The 25,066-nt window shown below is 37.5% G+C and overlaps 2 protein-coding genes and 2 long non-coding RNA genes across 6 annotated transcripts; 3 read left to right on the top strand and 1 right to left on the bottom strand.

Annotated features, from left to right (window-relative positions):
- On the top strand, positions 10,390-14,842 carry LOC109232013 (probable LRR receptor-like serine/threonine-protein kinase At4g36180). 3 transcript variants are annotated; one of them, XR_002068874.1, is made up of 6 exons: positions 10,390-10,761; positions 11,278-11,433; positions 12,110-12,199; positions 12,527-12,604; positions 12,692-14,012; positions 14,107-14,842. XR_002068874.1 is itself a non-coding variant. In XM_019397639.1 (5 exons), exons 1-5 carry the CDS (start codon positions 10,410-10,412, stop codon positions 13,753-13,755), a joined length of 1,740 nt encoding a protein of 579 aa, XP_019253184.1. In that variant the 5' UTR covers positions 10,390-10,409; the 3' UTR covers positions 13,756-14,842. The 3 variants fall into 3 exon arrangements, 2 of the variants coding, with proteins under 2 accessions (XP_019253184.1, XP_019253185.1); XM_019397639.1 differs by having other exon boundaries at positions 12,692-14,842; XM_019397640.1 differs by lacking the exon at positions 12,110-12,199 and having other exon boundaries at positions 12,692-14,842.
- LOC109232497 (probable LRR receptor-like serine/threonine-protein kinase At4g36180) lies at positions 13,944-15,417 on the top strand. The gene is made up of 3 exons (XM_019398268.1): positions 13,944-14,774; positions 15,139-15,262; positions 15,341-15,417. The coding sequence occupies exons 1-3, from the start codon at positions 13,944-13,946 to the stop codon at positions 15,415-15,417; spliced, it is 1,032 nt and encodes a 343-aa protein (XP_019253813.1).
- LOC109232012 lies at positions 15,623-18,497 on the bottom strand. The gene is made up of 4 exons (XR_002068873.1): positions 17,221-18,497; positions 17,002-17,057; positions 16,075-16,150; positions 15,623-15,990 (listed from the first exon to the last, which is right to left on the bottom strand). It is a non-coding gene; the product is annotated as an uncharacterized LOC109232012 (long non-coding RNA).
- On the top strand, positions 19,076-20,486 carry LOC109232732. Its single transcript, XR_002068976.1, has 3 exons — positions 19,076-19,392; positions 19,731-19,826; positions 20,170-20,486. It is a non-coding gene; the product is annotated as an uncharacterized LOC109232732 (long non-coding RNA).

The raw sequence follows: 25,066 nt of genomic DNA, 5'->3' as shown, positions 1-25,066 counted from the left end.
ATGGTGTGAAGGCTATTGTTGATGCTTCAGCTGGTGGNAATTAAAATAGTAAATTAACTAACTAAAGATATTAAGGGTTAGAGAAAAGATTAAGGAGGTCTAGAGTTATGATTTCCCCTATTGTCGGAATCCTTCCCGCTATGTCTTCTATAATTTCGCCTAAGTATTCTCTACCGATCATGAGCACTCTTATTGCCGTAAATCACTCCCGAGTAATTACGACAATTTACTAGACGCACTCTCCCGAGATACGCTAGCTAGGCTTTTAATACAGTTCACTTAGATCGCACCCAAGCTTCGTTATCCCTAATCCTGCCTTTAAACCCTCGGTTATTGATCCCTCATATACTCTGGGAGTGGTGTTGTTCAACAATTACCTGAATATGCACTCTCTCCCGAGTTATGCATACTATATAGGCACAGCTAATTGAGAGCTCTTCAACCAACCACAATATAAACGTAGTTGAACAAATAGAGAAAAGCTATGGCTCAATTATATAAAAACATAACAAGAATTTATCCTACAAAAGGTTCTATCAAAACTCTAGATAACAAATTAGCTATTCATAATAGTATGTAAAACTACAATACTAAAAGTCATAACCAACAATTAGAAATAGGAAGAGGAAGGAAAAACTTGTAGAAGAATTCTCCGCCTTGCTCCCAATGTGTTCTTGCCTCCAAGGGTGTTGTCTAACCCTAAAGTAGTGTCTCTCCGCCTCCTTAGGTCTAATTTGTGTCCAAAATATGTCCTCTTTTTGTTCTAGGCCGGCCTCCTTTGTTTTATATAGGGTTTAGGACTTAAAATCCCATGTTTTACACTTTAGCCCCTGAAATTTACGCTTCCCACCGCGGTTTCACCGCGATCGCGGTGGAACCGCGGCCAAACGCCCTCGCGGATTCTTCATTCTTCAGAAACTGCCTTCCACCGCGGTTCTGCCGCGGTCGCGGCAAAACCGCGGTTTTTCACCCTGTTCCGTTTGGAATTTGGAAAAACGTAAAACATGAAAGTTGTAGCCCTTTGAGTTAGCTTTCAAACCATATATTGTGGAGCCCAAATGGAGTTCTGAGCAAAAAGTTATGTCTATTTTACTAGACAGTGCGCAATATGCCTCCTCAAGTCTTCGTTCGTACTTAATTATCAAATTTGACCCCCGAACACGATCCCGGATTAATTCCTTGAGCTTTTACTCAGACTTCAAAGCTTAAAATCACTTAAATTCATTCCATAACATCTATATAGCTCGGAATCACACCTACAAGGCATAAAACACACAATTAGTGCAAAACACTAGCGATTAAAGCGCAAACTCAATTAAAGTGCAGTAAATTCGAGTGTAATAAGCGACTAAAATATGCAATTATAGCCTATCATCAGGTATTTCCATCTCTAAGGTCCTCAAGGGACCAGGGTTAGTCCGCTTACGCCTTTGGTTCTTTCTCGCCTGTTTTAGGCCATTCTGGTTCAATTTCGAGTAAGGATTTCTTATTTTAATCTTGAACCTATGGATTTCTAAGGCTATATTGTCACCTCTGAGTTACTTCTGAAAACCCTAATCTTTATCTTTGATCTTCTCAAATCTGTACAGATCTGAGATGAATCGAACCTATCTCACATGTTTCCTTGAAAGATTTCTGGTTTTTCAACTGATTTTCCGTTTTCTAAAGTTAGGGTTTTACAGAAAGTCATCTTCTCAAAGGTTTCCTGATTTTTGAATGTTTAATCGTCTGTTCTTATGTGCTTTTGACCAATTCATGTTAAGTTTGCCTAACCCTAGTCGATTTATGCTAAAACCCTAATTTTCTCATATTTTGCTTCGATTCTGGGTTTTTCCGTGTTACTTGTTGCATTGTTTCGTTCTATGCTTTGACTTTCATGATTTTCCTTTAGTCTAATTCAGTGCCTTGTGATTTTTACCTTAGTTCATCTCTATTAGAGATTCTGAGCCAATTTTTGGGTTAATTTCTGTGTGTTTATGAAATTTTATTTAGCCTATTTGCCTATTTGTGAAAACGGATATTTTCCTCCCCGTAAATCAGTACTACTTTGAATTGTGATATACTGACTTGTTCTGTTAAACTTATGTGCATAATCCTTGATTATTCCCTTATTTATGACTTTAATTGGCCTTCTTACCTTATTCTATCACCTGTGATATTTACTGATTTTTCACGATTGTTTCCTTAATTAGACTCCTGCTTATTTTGCCTCTTTACTTACATCTGATTTGATTTTCTTTCCTTAAATATCACATGTCCTTTACCGTTGGGTAATTACCCTTAATTAAGGGAAGACTATGCTGATTTTGCGTGTAAGTTGATTATGTGATTTTCTTAGTTGCTGAGTGTTGATTTCTTTTACCTTTTTCTGCTCTGCTCCTAAACTGCTATATAAACTCTCCTCTATTTCACTTTAAGGGACAGACATTAGTTCATCAACTACTCTTACACTCTAAAAAGTTCTCTATTCTTCCTGCTACTTGTGATCTTTATTAGTCTAGCCGGCTGTAAGCCAAGGCTAGAAATTGCACAACACTTGTCTTACATCTTGTGTTCTCCTTCCCTAACCGGTATGCCTCTGATTAAATTTGAGAATCTAAACTTATGTGTTTATTTATTGCCTTAGTTCATCAGTCTTGGGTTCATTCTTACTTCTGTTTACTGCTTATCTAGCATGCCTAATACACCTTGATCAATATGTGATTAACATGTCTCCATTTCACTTGCATGTTCACTATCTTGTTTAACATTTCTAACACTGCCTTATCCCATATGTGATTAGCCTATCTGCCTGACTACTATTTATCTACCATGCCGAAACTTTGTTTGTAAGTGTGTGATTAGCATGTGTACACTTGTTAATACTTTCCTAGCATGTCCATTTAAGTTCTTGCATGTTCTGCCTTACTCCTGCTAAGTTATCTAGTCTCTCCAGTGCAACTCTAGTTGTGTTGTTTCTGTGCTCCACTATACACTGAGGTGTGTTCTGTGTGTCGTCAACTCCTCTTTCCTGGTGTGGAATCTGTTTGCCAAAGTGTTTTCTGAAGCTGTTTGTTCTGTGACTTGTGTTCTGATTGCAAATTATTTTCCATGTTCTTCTAACTACTGTTTTATCATCAAAACTAGTACTGATTTTCAGAAAATCTTTTCACTCCTAAGACCCTTCTTATACTATTTACCAAAACTCTTTCAAATCATGTCAAGCACTCTCACTTATTCTTAGTTTATTAAGTCCTGCCCCTCTGGTATGTGTACTGCTTAGAGGCCCCCGAGATCTCTTTGAACTCTGGCATATCAGGGCTGGCTCTTCCACATTGCACATAAATCAGTCCTTATTTGAGAAAGGTCTGGGTGTGAGCACTGCCCGGGATCCTCGAGGTCCTTAGGGAACTCTGACACACCTAGACATGAAATTGGCTATGAAGCTTTGGGCATTTGAGACTACTGAAGGCCTGGTATACTAGGATTTGCTTTGGGCCCATTTCAGGCTCCCTATAGCTTAATTTCTATTCTACTTATGTAATTTTTATTCAATCATTGGTCTATAATAGTCAATTGTAAACAGATAATGGGGTGACTAGTGAAAAGGGAGGGTAGTTGTATACTGTGGGTAAAAACTGGGTAGATAACATGCCTATAGGACTACTTTGGTTCAAATGTGTTTTGTTAGATAACATGCCTATAGGGTTTTGTATTGGTCCAAATGAGTTCTGCCTATTTTTCTTCACATGATTAGACACCATGCCTATAGGAAATAAAATAACTATGGTTCAGTTCTCATTACAGTATATATTCAAATCTGTCTCTTTAGAGATCATGCCTATAGGATCTAAAATCCGCTTTAATAGAAATCATACCTATAGGATCTAAAATCAGTTTAATAGAAATCATTCCTATAGGTTCTGAATCCGTTTAATTAATTATCCTACTCGTTTCTTTAATGGCCTTCAACGCTGTGTTAATTAATGTCACTAGAAAGCATGCCTATAGTATAAATGACTTCAAAAAATGATTTTCCAGAATAGTGACTGTATATACACACTTAGGCAAATCTTAGGGCGTTAAAATTGAAACCAGTTCTGTGAAATTATCCAGGCTTAACAGGCTATAAAACTAGTTGGCAAACTGGTCAGGGTTCTGCCACATTCTTTATGCATGTCCTGAATCTGTACCATTCATCTAGATACCATGTTCTTAGGATTTCTAAACTTTCTTCAAAACCTGTGTTTTAGACGTGCTGTTTGTTTGCCTATATACATGCGGAGGTAAATGGGAGCCTTTTAACTTCTTGTCTTTATTTGCTTGTCCTATATGTTATTTGCATGTCGCCTAGATTTTTACCTTTTATAAACCTTAGGCTGTCTAGAACTGTCCAGATTTAGAGGTCCCGAAGTCCTCCAGGACCACAAGGGAGGGACGGGTAGCGGCACGCTTAGAGGTCGTTAATTAGACTCGCTTATAACCACTAAGGGGAGGGTAATGTGTAGTAAAAGGATATGATGATTGCGCGCTAATGTCACGTGTATCCCCTTATTGAGGAGTGATTACCGGGCATTGCATGGGTATGATCCTGTAGGCTAATCAACTTAGGACTTCCCTTTCCTAACCCTCCTATGTGTTTAAATTCTATAAACTCCCTTTTCTTTACATGTCCATGTATAAGCTATTCAAACCTCTTACTTTCATTACTTGAATCATACACGTACTTAGAATATGAAAATATGCCTTTATTTGCAAATATGTGTTGAAACTGTTTACTTGTTCAAAATGACTGATCATATAAGTTCGGCCGGGACCCACTGTTGTGGACCGCGTGGGGTGCCTTACACCTTCCCCTCAAGCTTATTTTGAGCCCTTACCCTAATCTCTGGTAACGCAAACTAGTTACATGAGTTGACTACTCTAGGTGCCTTAACGCACCATAATCCGTTAGGTGGCGACTCTTCAAAAACCCAATTCCCAAAAGGAAACGAGTTGTTCCCCCATGAATGTCGAAACCCGGACTCCGCGAGGAAAAAGGGGGCGCGACATGCACTTCCTCGAGAGTATGCCTTTGAGACACCAGTCGAGCATGATTGACAGCGCAGGACAACTTAAGCTCAGCTGCGGCAAATATCTCCCTAGCCCGAGCATTGGCAGCTGCAGCATCAGTTCGGTATGAAGACACAAACGCATCAACTTTGGACTTAACTTTAGATAACTCAACGGCTGTCTCATTGTGAAGCTCCTTAAATTTACGGCCCTTCTCCTTTGAATTCTGAAGCTGACTCTCGGCCGAGGCCAGCTGTTCCCGAAGACTGCCTTTTTCAGAGGCCAAGCTATCCATATTTTGCTTCCACCCGAGGGTTATAACCTCTTTGGTCTTAAGCTCATCCCGGAGCTGCTCCACCAGGTCAGCCTTTTCCTGGAACTGCAAAGGTGGAACATTAGACACCAAAACTAATAAGTACAAAATGGCCACAAAGGCTATATTACCTTTTCAACAAGCTCGGCCCGCTCCTGGGAAGCCTTCGCAGAACTTGCTCAATGATCATTAAGTTCCCCCTCTCTTTTGGCATAAAGAACCTTGAGTTCATCCATCTCTGACATAAGCTTCCTGAGATCACCTTCACATCGGGAAAGTTTAGCTCGAGACTTGGAAAAATCCTGATCGAAGAGCATCGCATACTTAGGAAGGAGGTCAGAAAAGCAAGAATCAAACTCTGATTGTTAAGTTGAAGTTTACCTGCTTTCGAAGCTTCTCAGCCTCTTCGAGGATGAACGAGGCGTCACGATCGGGGACCTCTTCGATTCCGGAAAGGTATTCCCTGAAGATATCATTCTCCCTGTGGGATGTTCCTACATCAGAAGTCTTCATACCTTGGGCATCCCGTATTTGCCCCTCAAAAAATGACGGGCCTGGCGGGGAGTCATCTACATCAATCACCCCGAGTGGCTCTATCGGGGCCTTCTCTCGCCTTCGAGGAACCTCAGCACTGGGTTTGCTGAGTTCATCGACCAAGTGCCCTTCAGGGCGGGGCGCTTCCTGGCCAAAAGTAGGTTTGAGAACCTTGCTCGAACTCCCCCCGGGAACTTCCTCAGCTTAAGGATGAACCGCTTCGGTGGCCTCCGGCTCAACATCGTTTGAAGGATCGGTGCCTCCTCGTCTCCGTGTTATAAACGGTCGAGCATCTTCGTCCTCGGCCTCTTCGTCCTCATCATGAAGACGTACAACAACTTTTGGAGTCAAGGCCGCTGTATAGGCCCTAGGTTTACGAAGCTTGGCCTTTTTCAGCTTCGGGGACTCCGCCGGCGACCCTTTCCTTCTTTTCTTGTCCTTGTCAGGTTTTTTGGTCTCTCCCTCGCTAGGTGGGGGCGGCCTCATCGAAACAACATCTCCGAGGCCTACACAAGCGTGAAGATAAGTGTATAGCTGAGGAATACTTCACTAAGGGATTTGAATATGCAAATAATAAGGACTCACCATAGTTTTTAGCCTCCCATCGGCCTTTGGCCAAATCGCGCCAAACGCGCTCGACATATGTGAAAGTAGAAGCTAGTTGCCGAACCCAGCCCGGGAGGTCCGCAACCGCACTTGGATACCAATCAACGGCTGCATCATCAAAAGGGAGTTCGTTCAAATAAAAAGGAAAAAGTGTAAGTAATAAAACGTACTTGATAGGTCTGTACTTAAGCTTCGTATTCCATTCCTCGGGAAACGGCATCTTTTTAGCAGGAATCAGATCGGAGGTCCTAACTTGAATGAAGCGGCCCATCCACCCTCGGTCTTTATCTTCATCGATACTAGCGAAGAAGGACTTCAGAGATCGACGTTGCAACTTTATCAGACCACCTCGATAAAGACGAGGGCTGTATAATCTGATCAGATGGTCGAGGGTAAAGCGCATCCCCTCGACTTTGCTCGAAAAGTACCTAATTAGGTAAACAATCCACCAAAAAGAAGGTTAAATTTGGCAGAGTGTCACTTGGTATTGTTGACAGAAGTCGAGGATCACTGGGTGTGGAAAGGGCAAAGAGAGATCTATGGGACCTAAGGTAAATGGGTATGTGTATACACTTAGGTATCCCGCTTTGTGAGTGGTAATGTCCTCATTAGGTGAAGGGATCTCCATGTGCACTTCGTCTCCCCAACGGCAATCTGCCTTCACTTGTTTGAGATCGGTTATTAAGCTAATATACCGAGACATGGGTTCACATCGTCCTGGAACCAAAGCAGGCTTGTCGACCTAGAAATCGGACGACGTATCGCAAAGCCCGGGGGTACACTCCTCAATGCTAGGAGGTACCACTATTTTGCTCCTCGACGGACGTGAAGACGAAGAGGCCTTCTCTTTTTGTGGAACTGTCTTAGAAGTTTATGCCATTTTTGTTGTAAAAATTCAGAAGAAGGAGAAGGAGCAGGTTAAGAAATAAGCACAAGGGAGGAATAAGTGCAGAGAGGATTTGATGATATTGTGAAAATAAAAGTCTGAAAAATGAAGGATTGAAGTATTTATAGAGGCTGTCTAAGCGTGTTGGAGGAGCTAAACGGGCGACCAATATCCGTCTTTCATTAAAGGCTTTTCGAAAACTGTGTAGGCGTAACTTTTGCACGACTTTTCAGTTGCACGGACCGGTGACCTCACCAGATTGATATCATGATCGAGACATCGAAGGGGTCAAAATCAGATCGTTTCTTGTCATTTCATTCTAAGAAATGCGGGGACTATCTGTATACGGTCGAAATCGGAGAGCTCGATTTCGAGGACTCAACAGAACTCGGGACTCGAGTTCGGGCAACACGAAGTGAAGACCAAAGCTGACTGGAAAATGCATACCTCGAGAAAATCGAAGGCCTGGCATCATCTTCCTCGAGGGCAGTACAATTTCGATGACAGTCAAGAAAGAGCGGGAATTTCTCAAGGACACGTGGGTCAGAGTATGAATTAAGGGATAAGATTTGTACGAAATAGTACAAGTCCGTACAAGATTGTTGTATAGCTGTACCAGTAGAATTCTTTGCCATAATTGGAAATGTACCATATTAGGATTTTCCCCTTCTATATAAAGGGGACCCAATTTTTGTAAAAGAGATTATTATTCACTGCAATAGAATATTCTACTCTACTTTTCTCGTTTACCGTGCTCCACAATTGTTCTTCAGCATTACTATCTTTACTTTATTGTTCATACTTTATTTGCTTTTAACTCACCTCGAGGCCCCTGAGATAATCAAGCTCGAGGTCCCCGTTGCTCTAACAACACTGGTTTGCTTGATCAATTCTTCCTACTTTAACTTAATATAACTTGTAGATTCATTAGTATTAGAATAAATCACATATTTTTAAAACCACAAATCATATTTAATTATTACTCACGATTTTTGAGGCAAACAAAGTTAAAGCTCTCATTCTTCCCCAAACAGTCGAGGATCCCCCCTTCCCCCTCCCATTTTAAAATTCTTTTCTTCCATTGGAGCCCACATAGGTCCCACAAAAAAACTCGAATTTTATATTTTAATCGGAAAAGGGTTCAAAATACCCCTAAACTATTGGAAAAGGTTTAAAAATACCCTTCATCCACCTATTGGGCTAAAAATACCCATCCATCCACCTTTTTGGTTCACTTATGCCCTTTGACCGTTAGGTCAATGCTGAATTAAAAATAATTATTATTCTTTTTGTAAAACTTAATAAAAAATATTTCACAAAATATTTTCGTTTTTTTAAACTATTGCACCAGTAGTCCACTAATTTAGTAAAGTCTTCTTCTTTTTTCTTTTTTTCAGTTTTTACAAAAAAATTCTTTTTTTTCCAGTTTTTTTAAAGCATTTTTATTGTAAAAACTCAAAAAAATATTGTAAAAGCAGAAAAAAATGTTTTTAATAAAATATTTTCGTTTATTAAAAAATGAAAAAAATATTTTCGTTTTTGAAAAATATTTTTTTTTCATTTTTCAGTTTTTTTTTAAAAAACGAAAATATTTTTTCTTTAAAAAAAATGAAAAACGAAAATAAAACGAAATGCTTTAAAAAAACTGAAAAAAAGAAAAAAAAATTTTCAAAACGAAAATATTTTGTTGAAAATATTTTTTTCAGTTTTTAAAAAACAAAATATTTTATTAAAAACATTTTTTTTTCAGTTTTTACAAAAAAAATAATGCTTTAAAAAAACTGAAAAAAAAGTATTTTTTTGTAAAAACTGAAATGTTTTTGTAAAAACTGAAAAAAAAATAAGAATACTTTACTAAATTAGTGGACTACTGGTGCATTAGTTTTATAAAACAAAAATATTTTGCAAAATATTTTTCTTTAAGTTTTACAAAAAGAATAATAATTATTTTTAATTTAGCATTACCTAACGGTCAAAGGGCATAAGTGAACCCAAAAAGTGGATGTAGCGATATTTTTAGCCCAATAAATGGATGAAGGGTATTTATAAACTTTTTCCAATAATTTAAAGACATTTTGAACCCTTTTCCGTATTTTAATACACAAAACTTTGCGGCAGAATAATCACATGAAATTTGTTGTAGTAAATTAATTCCAATCAATTTGCTCCACTTCAGAAACTCAAATATCCTCCTGGAGAAAAAGTTAAAACACATAATGTAGATGGAAGACTGACCGACTCTATTTCACCAACCCAACCCACTAAAATATTCATTAAGTCATATCAGCTGAATATAAAATTAGCCTTCATTCTGTGAAGATGAACAAACTAATTTAACTTCACTATTTTTCGTAATAAATAAATTAACCCGATTCAATACTCATTTTAATTCGGGCTATTTTCACTTTTAACTCATGCCAGAAACTATTTATATTCGGTAGCTAAAAAAGTATATAAAATTTATATAATTTTTGTATATGACATATATAATGTATATATATACACACACAAAAAAAATACATTTTTCGGCTATTATTTTGTGGCTTTTTTCATTTTTACCACGCTAGAAACTATTTACATTCAATAGCCAAAAAGTATATAAAATGTGCATAAATTTTTTTGTATAACATACACAATTATATGTATACAAAAAATATGTATATTTTTCGGCTATTATTTTGAAAGCGGTTATACAGTATCATTTTCCCATTATTTATTTTGAGAACAACTATACATTGTTATTTTGCCTTTTAATTCCCACATAGAAAATCTTCACGATCTAATTATAATTGTTCCATTTTTCAAGTCGCGCTCTTGACTTTGTGGAGTCTTGACTTGTCTCCATTTATCATTAGATAATGACTTACGGTGTAGAAAATACATTGAATTAGTCAAGTGGATTAATTATTTGACCTATGACTGACATTAATGTAACACTACTACTTTGAAAATGACTTATAAAGAGTAGAAAATATGTACTCACCCAATTCTTATTTAAGAGATTCTATACCACAAAAAATCCTGAATGTGTTCAGAAAAATGGAGATCAGTACTTTATTATGGTTTTGGGGAATTGTTTTGCTTGGTTTGGTATATGGTAATTTAGCCTGTTTAGAAGAAGAGAGAATTGCTTTGTTGCATATCAAAGCAGCCTTTAAAATTACTCATTATTCTACCTGGGTAGATAATAAGAAAAGTTACTGCTGTAAATGGGAAGGTGTAAAATGTAGTAACAGTGCTACAATGCAAGTAATTGAACTCTCTGTCCATGGGAAAGACCCAAAACCGAAAACAATAGTACATTTCAATGCGTCTATGTTTTTGCCATTTCAAAGTCTTGTGGTTCTAAACTTGCCTAACAACTACTTAGTAGGTTGGTTTAAAGATGAAGGTATGGATTCTTTGATTGTATTTTGAGAATACTAGTAGAGTACTTGTTTTGGAGGGAGCCTTGGCATAACTGGCAACGTCCATGACCAAGAGGTCACGGATTCGAGCTGTGTAAACAGCCTCTTGCAGAAATACAGAGTAAGACGGCGTACAATAGACCATTGTGGTCCGGCCCTTCTCCGAACCCCGCGCATAGTGGGAGCTTAGTGCACCAGGCTGCTATGTGGCCAGGAGATCACGGGTTCGAGCTGTGGAAACAGCCTCTTGCAGAAATGCAGGATAAGGACCCTTGTGGTCCGGCTCTTCCCCGGACCACGCGCATAGCGGAAGATTAGTGCACCGGGCTACCATGTGACCAGGAGGTTACAGGTTCAAACTGTGGAAACAGCCTCTTGCAGAAATGCTACATACAATAGAACTTTGTGGTCCGACCCTTCCTCCGACCCCGCATATAGTGGAGGACTTATTTTAGTCAATCTGTTTCAACTTAACTCACATGTTCGAGTTTATTTGACAGGTTTTGATAAGTTGTCTGAGTTAAGGAATTTGAAGGTTCTTGATTTAAGTGGTAATAAGTTCAATCTTAGTGTTTTCTCGTCTCTCAGTCGGCTTTCATCTCTCAAGTCTTTAATTCTCAGCGGCAATCCTTTGGACAGTGTGCCTACTAAACCTAGTAAGTACCCAATATATAATTCACTGTTCTTGATTACTTTAATTTAAGTGCTTGAGTGTTGTAGTAGCTTGTTTTCCCGAAAGTTGTTGAATATATTTGTAGAGGGGAGCCGTGACATAACTGATAAAGTTATTGTCATGTGGCCAGGAGGTCACAGGTTCACGTCGTGGAAACATCTTTAGATTCGTAAGATCATAATAGAGTCCCTTTACTTTCTATTATATTAGTCAAGCGCTAGCGCCCTACAACTAGTATAGTATAGCAGAGCAGCCAACTTCAAAGCTTACCTGATTTAAAAAAGAAGTATTATTCAAAAAAGGTACGCAATTCGCCGAGTTCAATTCAAGGTAAGGTTGCATACAATAGACCCTTGTGGTCCGGCCCTTCTCCAGATATCACACATAGCGGGAGCTTAGTGCACCAGTAAAGTTGGCGTAACTGGTAAAGTTGTTGCCATGTGAGGGAGGTCCTAGGTTAGACCTTGGAAACAGTCTGTTGCAGAAATGCAGGGTAAGGTTGCGTACAACAGACCCATGTGGTCCGACCCTTCTTCAGACCTCCACATAGTGGAAGCTTAGTGCACTTCGTTGAATATATCTATAAGTCCATATTATATTACTGCCTAATTTGTACTAGTAGTATCTTTGTATACTTCTCAAAGCTAATTACATTACAGGCTTTAACAAACTCACAAATTTGAGCAACTTGGAAGTCCTTGACTTAGGCTATACTCTCAGAAATCACAGCGATCTGCAATCAATCTTAAGTGAGTTTCTCGATCTTCATCTAAAACATTATACAGTCAAACCTTACTATAACAATCTCGTTTGTTCCGACATTTTTGACTGCTATGGTGAAGTGTTGTTATAAAGGACATATATTATACTATAACATAATAATTAGTTCCGAGAAACACTTTATAGTGAATAGTTGTTATATAGAGATACTGCTATAGAGAGGTCTGACTTTTATAGTGAATAGTTGTTATATAGAAATGCTGTTATAGAGATGTCTGACTGCATATACGTTTTGTGCTATGTGAAGTACAAATGGAGTTGTTGATGTATAGTGACATCGTTGTTCATTTAAGCAGATTTAAATGATTTCACCAGATTGAAGTATCTGGATATATCTGGGAATCATTTACATACTTTTGGATCATTTGATTACGGTATGTTGGTTTCAAGTTTTCTCTGCATTAGTTTAATAAGTCTGATTTCACTTCTTTGATTTATATTCGTCGATTGCTCTTCTGCAGACTGGTGCCATTTTAAAAACCTCCAAGAGCTCAGAGTTGGTAGTAATAACTTTGATGGAATGCTTCCCTCTTGTCTTGCAAACTTAACCTTTCTTCAAAGTCTCGATATCTCTAACAATCGGTTCACTGGAAATATTGCGTCTTCTCCACTTTCTAAACTCACATCTCTCGTATCTCTAAACATTTTGAATAACAACTTAGAAGTCCCGGTTTCCTTTGAGGCCTTTGCTAATCATTCTAGCCTTATAGAGGTATATACTGATGGAAATATCGGTGTTCCTGAAACTGAAAGTCGTGCTTGGGTTCCAATGTTCCAACTGGAAATCTTTTCCATGTCGAATTGTACTCACCTTCAAACGTTGCCTAGATTTCTTCACTACCAAAATCAGTTGACATTCCTTGATTTTTCATTGAACCATTTAAGAGGAAGTTTCCCGAATTGGCTATTCCAAAATAACACACAACTTACAGGATTGTCCCTGGGTGGTAATGCTTTCATTGGATCCTTCAACCTGCCTTTACATGCCCTACCTAGTGTCAAGTACATCGGTATATCAGAGAATCGATTAAGTGGGCGACTTCAAGAAAATATAAGTTCAGTGATTCCAAATCTCGTACTTCTGAAAATGAGCGGAAATTATCTCGAGGGACAAATACCTGCTAGCGTTTGGCAAATGAAACGTCTTGAAGCACTAGATTTGGCAAACAACCACTTTTCAGGAGAATTACCAACAGAAGTTGTCATTCCACCGTCAATGCAATATTTGCATTTGAATGGAAACAACTTCACAGGTGAAATTCCGAAATCACTTTCTTCCACTAATTTGGCAGTGCTCGAACTCAGCAACAATAGTTTGTCTGGCATGATTCCGCAGTGGATGGGTCAAATGTCAGGATTAGTCCTACTTGCCATGTCTCATAATCATCTTCGAGGTCCTATTCCCATAGAATTGTGCAATCTTGATCGTCTCAGGTTCTTAGACTTGTCAGAGAACCAGTTCTCCGGATTGGACCATCTTGTTTCAGCCACTTGGAACACCTTTTTCTCAACAAGAATCACCTGAGTGGAAACCTTACCCATGGATCGACGAACAACTCAGCTTTGCTCACTCTGGATCTCAGTGATAATAATATTGTAGGAAGCATTCCACAATGGATTGGCAACCTTTCTGCACTCAACATTCTTCTTCTTAAAAACAACAAATTTGAAGGTGAAATTCCAAACCACCTATGTCATCTACAAAGATTGAGAATGCTCGACTTGTCTCATAATCAGCTCACAGAATCAATTCCTAGCTGCTTGAGTAACATAAGTCAAGAGGTGACTTCTCAACAAATGTTTCGCTTACCAGCACTGAAAAGTTTTGCTTTTCAAAGTGTAGCATTTACGAGTGTATACACTATGTTTGATGCAGTAAGAATGAAGGTAGAGTTTACAACAAAGAGCTCTTCCCTTAATTATGAAGGCGGCCCCCTACTTTACATGTCTGGAATTGATCTTTCTTCAAATCACTTAAGCGGTGAAGTTCCCATTGAGCTTGGTAACTTAAGTGAGATACAGGTACTAAACTTTTCGCATAACAAGCTCGTTGGATCAATTCCAAAGACATTCTCCAATCTGCATGAAATAGGATGCATAGATCTCTCCTACAACAAGTTGAGTGGAAGAATTCCTGATGAGTTACTAGAGCTACATTCGTTGGCAGTCTTCAGCATAGCACACAACAATTTATCAGGTGCTGTACCCGAGCTTAAAGGTCAGTTCAGTACATTTGACAAAAGCAGCTATGAGGGCAATCCTTTTCTTTGCGGACCACCATTGCATATCAATTGCACCAGTGCTCAATTGGAACATCCGATTCAATCAAACGATGGAAACGAAGAAGAAGGAGAAGATGGATTCATAGATATGGGGATATTCTACATAAGCTTTTCAGTGGCTTTTCCAGTTTTTTTCATTGGGGTCATCACAACTCTTTGGGTAAATAGCAGTTGGCGAAATCGATGGTTTCACTTTGTAGAGAACCTTGTATTCTCATGTTACTATTTTCTGGTAGACAGAGTTACTGATATCTGTAGTAAGGTAACATCTTGACTATTATGTATATCCAAGAAATTGCAAAAATAAATATACTTGTGGAGTGAGTCTTCTGAACAAATTTACAGCACTTTTTTTTTGTTCAAAGAACCAGAAATCGCATTGGATTCCAATTAAATAATGTGTTTTTTTATTTAAAAAAAAAAAAAACAGTTCTTAGATTCTACCATGAATACAGGAATAATTACTTCCTCAATGTTACTCCAGGCTATACATTTGCTATGTAGTCAATTAATAGCATATTAATGAGGTTCCGCTGTGGTCTACCACAAATGATTCAGACACTAAAGCTTGGTTTGCTCGTGGGTCCATAATCCAGCATATTATGCTGGAACTTTCCGTGTTTCAGCTAAAACCGTGGCTATTTTTCAATGACTATGCAAATGCTGGCTACTTTTCGATTACCAATCCGAAAACTGCTAGCCCATGCTATTTTCACTTTGTTCGCACACCAGCCATAAATATGCAACCTAGTTCTTAGGGGAACCATTTGCATATCTGCAGATAAAAGCAATATGGAGCAATGGTTGGAATTGACTCTCCCTTTCCAGAAATTGACTGGAATGTCATGGTTGTTGGTGTCAAAAGCAAAGTAACGGCCAAGCGCCGAAAGCTCTCCGTTGACTGAACAGATAACATCTGATAATAAGTTTTTTTTAAATCAGTGACTTGCTAGCTAATAAGTAATCAGTGCTCTTGCAATCATACTGAGTCTTGATTGGAAATTTTCAAGTCTTCAACACTAACTTCTAGTCCAATATCCACATAAAAATTCAAACAACTAGTCTCCAAAATACACAATAATCAACAATCTTATTCACAAACCAATGCTGTCCTGAAATATCACTTTCACAAGAAATAGTCAAATTTTTGAACATAAGAGATGTCGTTACATCGTTACAACAACAGTACGTAGACCCATCATTGTTTACATTGATTTTCAAAATGAATCTATCGACAATTTAATGCGTTCAAACAAGACAGTAAAGTCTCTATAAGGGACGATTCAGTCGTTCATTAGGCTGATATTCCTTTTGTCCAAGTGGAAGTTAAACTTGCTGATGCAGCTAAACAGGGCGTCGTAGTAAACGTTGAACAAGGAACTTCATTTTGGTACGATTTTGAGGAGCTCAATATCAAACAGGAGAGTCTTATCAATTAATCCTTGGTTCCTCAGCACAAAATCCAGAGCTCTTTGTCCCTGTAAAAATATAAAAATGGAACTTTTTAAGAGAAAACGGATGTGTGTGCCGTAGAACACAGCTTTATAAGGAATTGAGATTACCGAAAATGTCGTTGGTCTTGGACCTTTCTTGTTGTAGTCATTATCAGGGTATCCCAGCTCCGGAGGAACTATGATCCTGCAATATCGCGAGGAGAAAATGAAACAGGAGAATACATCATGATATCATCCTCATTAGTCATTGCAAAGATAGTACTCCGCAATAAAGAAGCTATGTAGTAGAAGTGACAATGAGATGCAACATTGTTGTCAGGTGCCGTTCCTACAAACATGTGGATAAAATATAGCTAATCTTTTCAAAACCCTTAAATACAGAGGTGGATCCAGGATTCAAATGTAATGGGTTCAACTTTTAGGATTTGCAATATTTAACTCATTATACTATTAAAATTTATGGGTTCAGATCTAATATTTGTTGATACATTAGTAGGTTTTACATATATATCTATACTCTGCATGGAAAGTTATCATTTCAGATGAACCCGTAGACGTAAGACTACATCTGCCCCTGCCTAAATACGGTCTCAGTTGACTAAGATCAAATCCAGCATATTAAAAAGCACCAATTCAACCAAAAGAGTATTTTAGTAAAGAACAGAGGCATTTTGGGAGGCTGACTACAACCACATTGACCATACAAATAGGAGATCAACAAAACCCGTGAAGACTCAACTACCGTCCACTGAGGCACTGCTGCTAACTGTATTCAAGTCGAGCCCATATTAATGAGAACACAGAATCATTCAAGTCAGACTATTTATGTCTAATCCGACCAGTCATATCCTATTTTGAAGCGGCGAGAGGTGGATTTTCTCTTTTGCATTCGATACTCTTGGTCTTACAAGTGCAAAAAATCCAAAATTTAGCAAAACTTGACGTTACAAGAGTCCAAATCTTTTATTTAAGGATACAATGATCGGTAAACTAAAGTCAAATGGATCTGTTCTCAGTTAAATACAGCTATATTACCTTCTGATACCACCAACTGCCATGCCAGTAATAGCTTCCTCGAATGCCGGTATTACCTGAATATATGATAAACAGCAATGCTGTTGAAAACCTTTCTCACAGCTTTAAAAAGTGCCAGGAAAAAAATCAAGCATAACTGACAAAGTGTGTAGAATCGGTATAATTTGTTTATCCTAATATATGACATAATAACAGCATGAATGATGAATTAACACTTACTGATATAATGCAATTTCAGAACATGGTTTTTACACCAGAGATATTTTAGGCATATAACATTACTATTAAATCGCCCTGGACTGGAGAGCACCCATGTATGACTTCTTTAAGGGTAAATGCTTCATAATGTGCACAGGCAGGCAAAACACTTGCCATAGTAGTCGGGTTAGGACTTATCCCAGAGAATTCCAACATCTCAGTAAATAACAGCAATGCCTCCTTAAAGAATCCATTTTGTGTGAAGCCAGCGAGCATAGCATTCCAAAGCCCAATGCTTCACGCCCACTTTCAACCTGTCGACAATTGCAATACATGTCAACCAATGCACTAGCAACAAATGGATTCCCAATCATATCATCATTCTTCAAGACATAACAATGAATCTGCTTCCCAACATCCAGCAAAGCCAAATGAGAAGACGCAGGAAGAACCCTTGAAATCGTGAATCCATCAGGCTTTATCTCTTCTTGTATCATGAGACTAAAGTTGTCCAACGCCTCTTTAAGCTGGTCATTCTGTGAAAAAGAACTTATAATAGTATTCCACGAAACAATATCCCGGTTTGCAAACAATTCAAAAAACAGCTCTTGAGTCACCAACCCTTCCTAATTTGGTATACATAGATATCAAAGCATTGTTAGTAAATGTTTTCCTATCATCTATTCTCAAACTATACCCGTGAACTTGCTTGCCAAGCCTCAACCCATCAGTCCTAGGCAAATTACTACAAGCAAGCGCCACGCTCACCAACGTAAACGAACTAGCCTCGAATCCATCAGCCTAAAAGCCTCCAATGCTAACTCCCACTTCTCAAATTTACAAAGAGCATATATTAAAGAATTCCAAGAAACTTGATCTCCTTGGGTAATTCTATCAAACACTTTACAAACATCATTAACACTACCACCACATTGCCCAAGCAAATGGATAAGCGAATTTCCCACGGTGGACGATATCGTATCATACCCCAATTTAACAACAGAACCATGTATCTGTTTTCCAAGATTCAAGTCCTGAAGGCCGGTAGCAGCCTTCAGAACTGCAGGGAAAACAAAATTATCACCAAGATTGCATCTTTGAAGCAGATTAAGCGTACTTGGGATCGAAGAGTATCGATCCATGGAGCTGCAGAGGGTGTTTCTGAGGTGGGTTCTTGTTCAAATTTCTTGGAAATGAGGGTAGTTATAGGTGATGGAGTTGAAGATAGTTTTCTTGGTGGGTTTTGAGTAAATGATGGGGAAGGCTGTTGAAGAGGAAGAGAAAGAGGGGAAGTAGAGAGTGTACGTGTCCAAGAGGACATTGTTGGTAGTTATTACAGTTGGAAGTAATAGAACAATAGTGATAAGGTAGTTTTAAGTTTAACTGAAGAAATGATGTGCAGCAGTTTATGCACATAGTACAATACACAAAAATTTGATTCCAAAAAGAGAGGACATAGAAACAAACAAAAAAAGAAAAGAAAATAAAGGTGTGTTTTCGGTATTCTCCTAAGGCTGAATAGTCAAAAATTATCCAGCTTATTTTGTTTTATCATTCCGACCTTTTATCTTTACAAAGTTTCATTCAAACACCTAAACTAATTCAAATTACTCTTTTCGTCATAGAATTTGTTGGTAATACATACCTTATCATGTTATCCTTGGTAGAGGTGGTAAGATCTTTATTGTAGGGAACTTGTTGCTTCTGTCCCTTTCTTATGTCTCTCAAATCTTATTAACCATATAATAAGTGGAAGTTCTATCATGTTTCGTCGTCAAAGGGCATTATGGTACTTCTTCTTGGCTCTATTAATATTCGAAGAGACGTGTCATTCTGGTGCCCTAGCTTTACACGTGTTAATGCTAAAGCACTAAAACTCAATATTGTCTCCTTCTCTTCGTCCTCCTCTTCTGCTTCCGGCTTTTCTTTTTCTCCTCTTCTCTTTTGTTTGCTTGTTATCGGCTTTTCATTTTTCTTTTGGTATTTTTCTGTTTTTCTGGTGATATTATGAGTTTTAGAGCTTCAATCATCTTCTTTGTTTCTTCGGACATAATCTTTAACTAACGATTTCCTCTCGGTTTTCTTTTATTCTTTCAGACATGCTCTACAATTGTCTAATTGTTGCCGGAGATGACAGCCGGTGGCTACTGAAAAAGGAGAAGAAAACAGTCATATATAATATTATTTGTTTTGGTGAATTTTTTTTGTAATTTTTCTTTGTTTTTAGTAGTCATAATTTGTTAGGTATACGTTAATTTCCTATTATTTTGGTGGCATATATTTTTTAAGACATTTTGTTTGTTGGATTCATGCATGTAAATAATTTAGTTGTATTTTCTCATTCATGGTAGGTATTTGATCCTTAGTGCATCAGCTATTGAATATTCTTTACTTGTGTATATTTTGTCATTTCGGGATTTCTCTGTTTTTATGGTGATATTTTGAATTTTGGAGTTTCAATCATCTTCTCTGTTTCTTCGGATATAATCTTTAACTAAAGCCTTCCTTTTATTTTTCTTCTATTCTTTCAGACATGGTCTACAATTGTCTAATTTGTGCCGGAGATGACAGCCGGTGGCTACTGAAAATAGGAGAAGAAAACAGTCATATATAAGTCTATTTGTTTTGTGAGTTTTTTCTATCATTTTCCTTTGTTTGTTAGTAGTCACAATTTGTTGGGTATACGTTAGTATCCTATTCTTTTGATGGACATATATTTTTTTAAGATATTTTATTTATTGGATTTTCACATGCATGTCAATAGTTTAGTTATATTTTCTCATTCATAGTAGGTATTTGATCCTTAGTGCATCAGCTATTGAGATTCTTTACCTGCGTGCATTTTGTCCTTTGGAATTTCTCTATTTTTCTGGTGATATTTTGATTTTTAGAGCTTCAATCATCTTCTCTGTTTCTTCGGATATAATCTTTAACTAACACTTTTCTTTTGTTTTTCTTATATTCTTTCAGACATGCTCTACAAATGTCTAATTTGTGCCAGAGATGAAAGTCAGTTGCCACTGAAAAAAGGAGAAGAAAACAATCATATATAAGTCTATTTATTTTGTTGAGTTTTTCTGTAATTTTCCTTTGTTTGTTAGTAGTCACAATTTGTTGGGTATACGTTAGTTTCCTATTTTTTGATGGGCATATGTTTTTTTTGTAGAACATCTTATTTGTTGAATTTTCACATGCATGTCAATAATTTTATTGTATTTTCTCATTCATGGTGGGGATAATACATAACCCCCTTGAGGTTGTCCGACTTTACCAGATGTATCCTTATACTTTTGCGGGGGTCCTATAATCCACCTGACATTGTTTAAACTATAATAAATATCACCTTTTGTGATCAGTACCAGTTCCAGAAAAAGTAGTGTAATGCACACACCAACCATCTTTTTTCAGATCATTTTGTCTTTTTATTACTAATTTTATCAAATTTTACAACATTTCTTTTATTAAAATTTTCTTTTACTTTTCTTCTTTTCTTTTTTTTTTCATTTTCTTCTTCCTAATTAATATTGTTTCTCTCACCTGTAAACTTGAAGAATCCAGTGACTAAACCCAAAATCTCACTGAAGGAAAGAAAATCCAACCACCTCCAAGAAAGAAAATCATGAAAATCTGCCAGTGGAAAACAACCATATTTCATAAAAACCACCATCGTCAAAGAGAGACGATCAATGAAGCATCGTAGAAAAACTACCGAAAATAAACAGGTTTGAACGGAAAAACTTCACACTGTTATCCCTCCCCTTTCCTAACCCATTTATCTGCCTTTTATCTCTCAAAACCCATCATAAAATACCATAAAATCAGTGAAGAAATAACCATTAAATACAAAAAAAAAAACAGTAAATAAACTAATAGAGATTCGGCTATAAATATTTTTCCGGCGACTGATGTTCCTTCTTTTTCTCCTGTCAATCTCTCTCAAAACCCTCAATTTAGAAATCCTCAGTAAAAAAACAACCTTGGATTCACAATAAAGCACCCATTCAACACCAAATTTGAAACTCCACAAATTGAATACAACCTTTAGATTAGAACAGCTAGTTTTCTCCTTTAAATTCTTCCGTCTGAATGGTTTATTTTAGCTTTTATTAAAAAAAAAAAAAGAGATAAAGCAAATAAAATAGTCGATCCTCTAGCTTGATTGTGTCAGGAATTTGGAGAATGGAGGTTTGGACTCTTTGATGTATTATTGCATAGTGGAGGTTTAATTGAAGAAGAGAAAGAAGAAAGAAAAAGAACAAGAAAAAGCCAACGCAAAATAAAAATATAAAAATAAAAAAAATAATTAGATATGGGGCAGTTTTTTTGTTCTCACGCGCTATAATTGCGTGCAAAATTTTAAAGATACCACATCAGATCAAAAGGTTGTACTTATTGCAGTTTAAATAAAGACAAGCGGGTCGTAGGATCCTCATAAAGTATAAGGGTACATCTGGTAAAGTCGGACAACCTCAGGAGATTGATTATGTATTATCCCTTCATGGTAGGTATTTTATTCTAGTGCATAAGCTATTGAAGATTCTTTACCAACGTATATTTTGGTCTCTTAACTTTAGTAGCATGCAGGTGATTCGCTCCTCATAAATAAATGGTAATAGTATTTATTTCACACATGAGTAGTATGCAGCATATCTCAATTTTTGTAACGAATTGATGAAGACATGGCTGGAGGATTTATAGAGTTTTTCGAAGTTATACTTTAGTCCTAAAATTAGTTAGTAGTTTTTGCTTTTAACCCCGTAGTTAGCCTTTGCACATTTTACCTTTTTCCTTTAAATACTTAATGTACTGCTCTTTGGAGAGGTATCTGATGAATGAAAATCTAATATTTTTCTCTGTATTTTTCTTTCCTTCTTCTTTTGTATTTCTTGTTTCTTTTCCACGGCCTTTCTCATTTTGGAATCGCAACAATTGGTATCAGAGCCAATGTTTCTCAGCCCAGATTCTGCCGCGATGGTCGGACAATATTACTATCATTCGCCACAGTATCCATACGGCTTGATTTTAATAGTGTGACGTCGAATCCATATGCATATCACTACTACAATGAATATCTCAGTTTCCATCCAAATCCCTATGGCTTTGAGCGTATCTCAGCAGCCACGGGTGTTTCATGAGATCCTCTGCACAATGGTAGCAAGAAGAAAGCTTGGAGGAAGAAGCGCAAGTATGAACTGGGCCGCCAACCTGCTACTACTAGGTTATCTAGTAACCGAGTTCGTAGAACTACTCTTATCCAAAAAATCCCTACAAGCTTCAGAGAGTGGGAAAGGGAGCAACCGATCACAACAGAGCCCAACATAATCACTAGTGAGCAGGCTATTATTGCAGAGATCCTTTTGTTGTTGCGAGAGAGCATTCGTCGGTCGGAGCAATTTCGGAGTGATTGCGAAGCCTATCGTTGATGGAGTGAAACCTATTCGGATTCCCATAACGATGAAATCAGCAGAGATTCCACAACTTCATTGACTATGAGAAAGTCTGATTGTTTGCTCAAATCGAGCATTGAGGCATTGGACCAAGGTAACTACTGATTTAACATACATTCACACCTTTGAACCTGTTGTTTTTCCTTCTTCAGTGGTTTTGTTTGACTCACTCGACCACGAATTGGATTATGAAGAACCATTAGAAGTTGAGGACGAAGATGCGATGGTTTTGGGAAATAAAGGAGACCAAATGTTCGATAAAAGTCCTCAACGAGACGAAATTGATGGTGATCGACTTGGATCGGGAATAAGTAATGAGAAGGAGAGCAGTGTGAAAATTGGGGCTCTAGAATCTGAAGGTGTTGGAGATCAGGTGTTTGATAAGCGTCCTCAAAGAACTAGACAGATTTCTTTAGAAGTCTTAATCCGTGAAGTTAACGAAGAGAATGTTGGATCAATTTTTAGTAATAGTCTTGAGCCAGAAACTAAATTTTGTGGGAATACTAAACTATTGTTCAGTAATTATGAGACTCATTTGTTACACATTGATAGTGACAGTGGAGGTGAAGTACTAGCACATAAAGATGATGAAAACTTTGAAAGTAGTAGAGATTTCTCTGTTTACTTTGTCGGCATCCGTGAAATAGGAGAAAATTTTGGAGCCAATTCGTCGGAATCATATGAAAGTTCCACTATTGTTGATGAGATTGAGGATAACATGGCAGCTGAAAATTGTTCTGATTTTGGAGATAATGAGGTTGTAGTGGAAGCAATGAAAAAATTGAAGAAGTAAAGGAAGTAATTTTGGAGAAACCGGAGATAGTGTTGTCTCTGCTACAAATTAGTGGTATTATTAATGGATCTAGACAATCTAGTCTTGAGGAAACTGGGTTGTATTTGATTGAGGAGTACGAGAATTATACTTTACTTGAGCTAGGTCAGCCATTACATGTTTTGTGCGTGAAAACTAGTCATGATTCATTTACAGTTGTGGAAATTTCCTCGAGTGCTTTGTATTCCAAGTTTGGTATGGTTGCAGGTGTTTATCATTTTTCTAGAATTTCAAGCAATCTTGTGTTTCTTTTCTTCCGTCACATACTTTGTTTCGGGTCCGAAGGTTTTGGGAATATTTGTGGTTGGATAAGAGATGGTGGAACATCACTTAAATTCCCTATGCAGAGAAGGACAACTAAATTGTCCTACAAGTCCTTTCAAAAGGAGTTTTCTAGTGAAAATATATCATGGCTCTGACGGGTGACATCAGGTGTGGACTTTGCTGATGTTTGTTTCCCTGCTTTGGGAGATCCAAGAGCTGGTGTAATAGGTCCTAGTATGTGGAGAGTTGATTGCTGGTTATGGGATTATTTAGGAAGAAGTGGCCCTTATGGTTTTCTGGTTCCAATTTCTAGTAGTTCTGATAGTTCCTCCACTGCTGCTATAGTTGGTTCAATGTACCATCTTGTTATAAAAAAATTGCAAATGGCAGTAAGCTAGTAACAGCTGATGCCTTTCGACTTGACCACTACACTAATGGTCAGTTTCCAACAGTTAGCAAAGAATTTGATAAACACATCCTTAACACTATGTTTATGGGATCTAGAAATAGTTTAGAAGCCACAATAGCTCAAGCAAAGGTGTTGGCTAATAAAATTATTTTTGTTGGTGTTCTAATGGATTGCAGTCAGAAAAGTTGGATAGAACAGGATCAGTACCTGTTTGAACTTATGGAGAACCATTATGGAAAACGTGAGCACCCGCCGACAAATGAGGAAATCTATATTGTTTTGTCATTAGTCGTTTGTGCAGTAACTTTTTATCCTCTTCTGAAGTTTATGATCTTGATGCTTATAACTGATGATAATGGAGTAACAGGTACTCAGCCAAGTAGAATATATGCAGAGACATGGGAGTTGGAATTATTTTTATGTGTAAACAATTTGAAGGCTCAAATGCTCCTAGCTTCTTCTGGCAGGTTCCTCAGTATGCTTTAATAGGAGCTACATATATGTTCTTATGTGTCTCTTTATTGTGGTCCATCTCACAAATATAAGCCTGGATTAAGGCCATTGGAAATGCATTATCCATATCATTGTTAAGCTACTTGAGGGATGATACTTTATTATCAGTGAAGGAAGCGAGAGATTCCATGGTTGAGCAATGTAGTAAGAAGGGGGTGGGTAGACTTTTTCATGTTCCTAATTCATTTACTGTTTTGGAGTTCTTCTCTATTGAAATTGTATGGTGCAAAATGACATTTCTAGTACTGTCAAGGGAATCACTTTATCCAAGGTTATGGTCTCTTCAAAGTAATTTCGATCCCTTACCTAATCTTTGGTGATGCAAACTAGTTAAATCTGAGTCATATGCAAATAGGTATCCTAACGCACCTTAAAAATTATTAGGTGGCGACTCTTCTCTTT

This window comes from Nicotiana attenuata, chromosome 9 (genome assembly GCF_001879085.1).
Source record: "Nicotiana attenuata strain UT chromosome 9, NIATTr2, whole genome shotgun sequence".
Classification (NCBI taxonomy): Eukaryota; Viridiplantae; Streptophyta; class Magnoliopsida; order Solanales; family Solanaceae; genus Nicotiana; species Nicotiana attenuata.
Note: the sequence above shows the minus strand (reverse complement) of the source record. Positions and strands in the feature narration are given on the sequence as shown.

Bases quoted from the DNA above. Each gene is read 5' to 3' on its own strand.
- LOC109232013 (XM_019397639.1), top strand. From the start codon at position 10,410: ATGGAGATCAGTACTTTATTATGGTTTTGGGGAATTGTTTTGCTTGGT. The intron at 10,762-11,277 runs GTATGGATTCTT...TTTATTTGACAG, and splicing joins AGGTTGGTTTAAAGATGAAG to GTTTTGATAAGTTGTCTGAG. The intron at 12,200-12,526 runs GTGAGTTTCTCG...TCATTTAAGCAG, and splicing joins CGATCTGCAATCAATCTTAA to ATTTAAATGATTTCACCAGA.
- LOC109232497 (XM_019398268.1), top strand. From the start codon at position 13,944: ATGCTCGACTTGTCTCATAATCAGCTCACAGAATCAATTCCTAGCTGC. The intron at 14,775-15,138 runs GTAACATCTTGA...TCCGTGTTTCAG, and splicing joins TTACTGATATCTGTAGTAAG to CTAAAACCGTGGCTATTTTT. The intron at 15,263-15,340 runs GTTCTTAGGGGA...CTCCCTTTCCAG, and splicing joins AGCCATAAATATGCAACCTA to AAATTGACTGGAATGTCATG.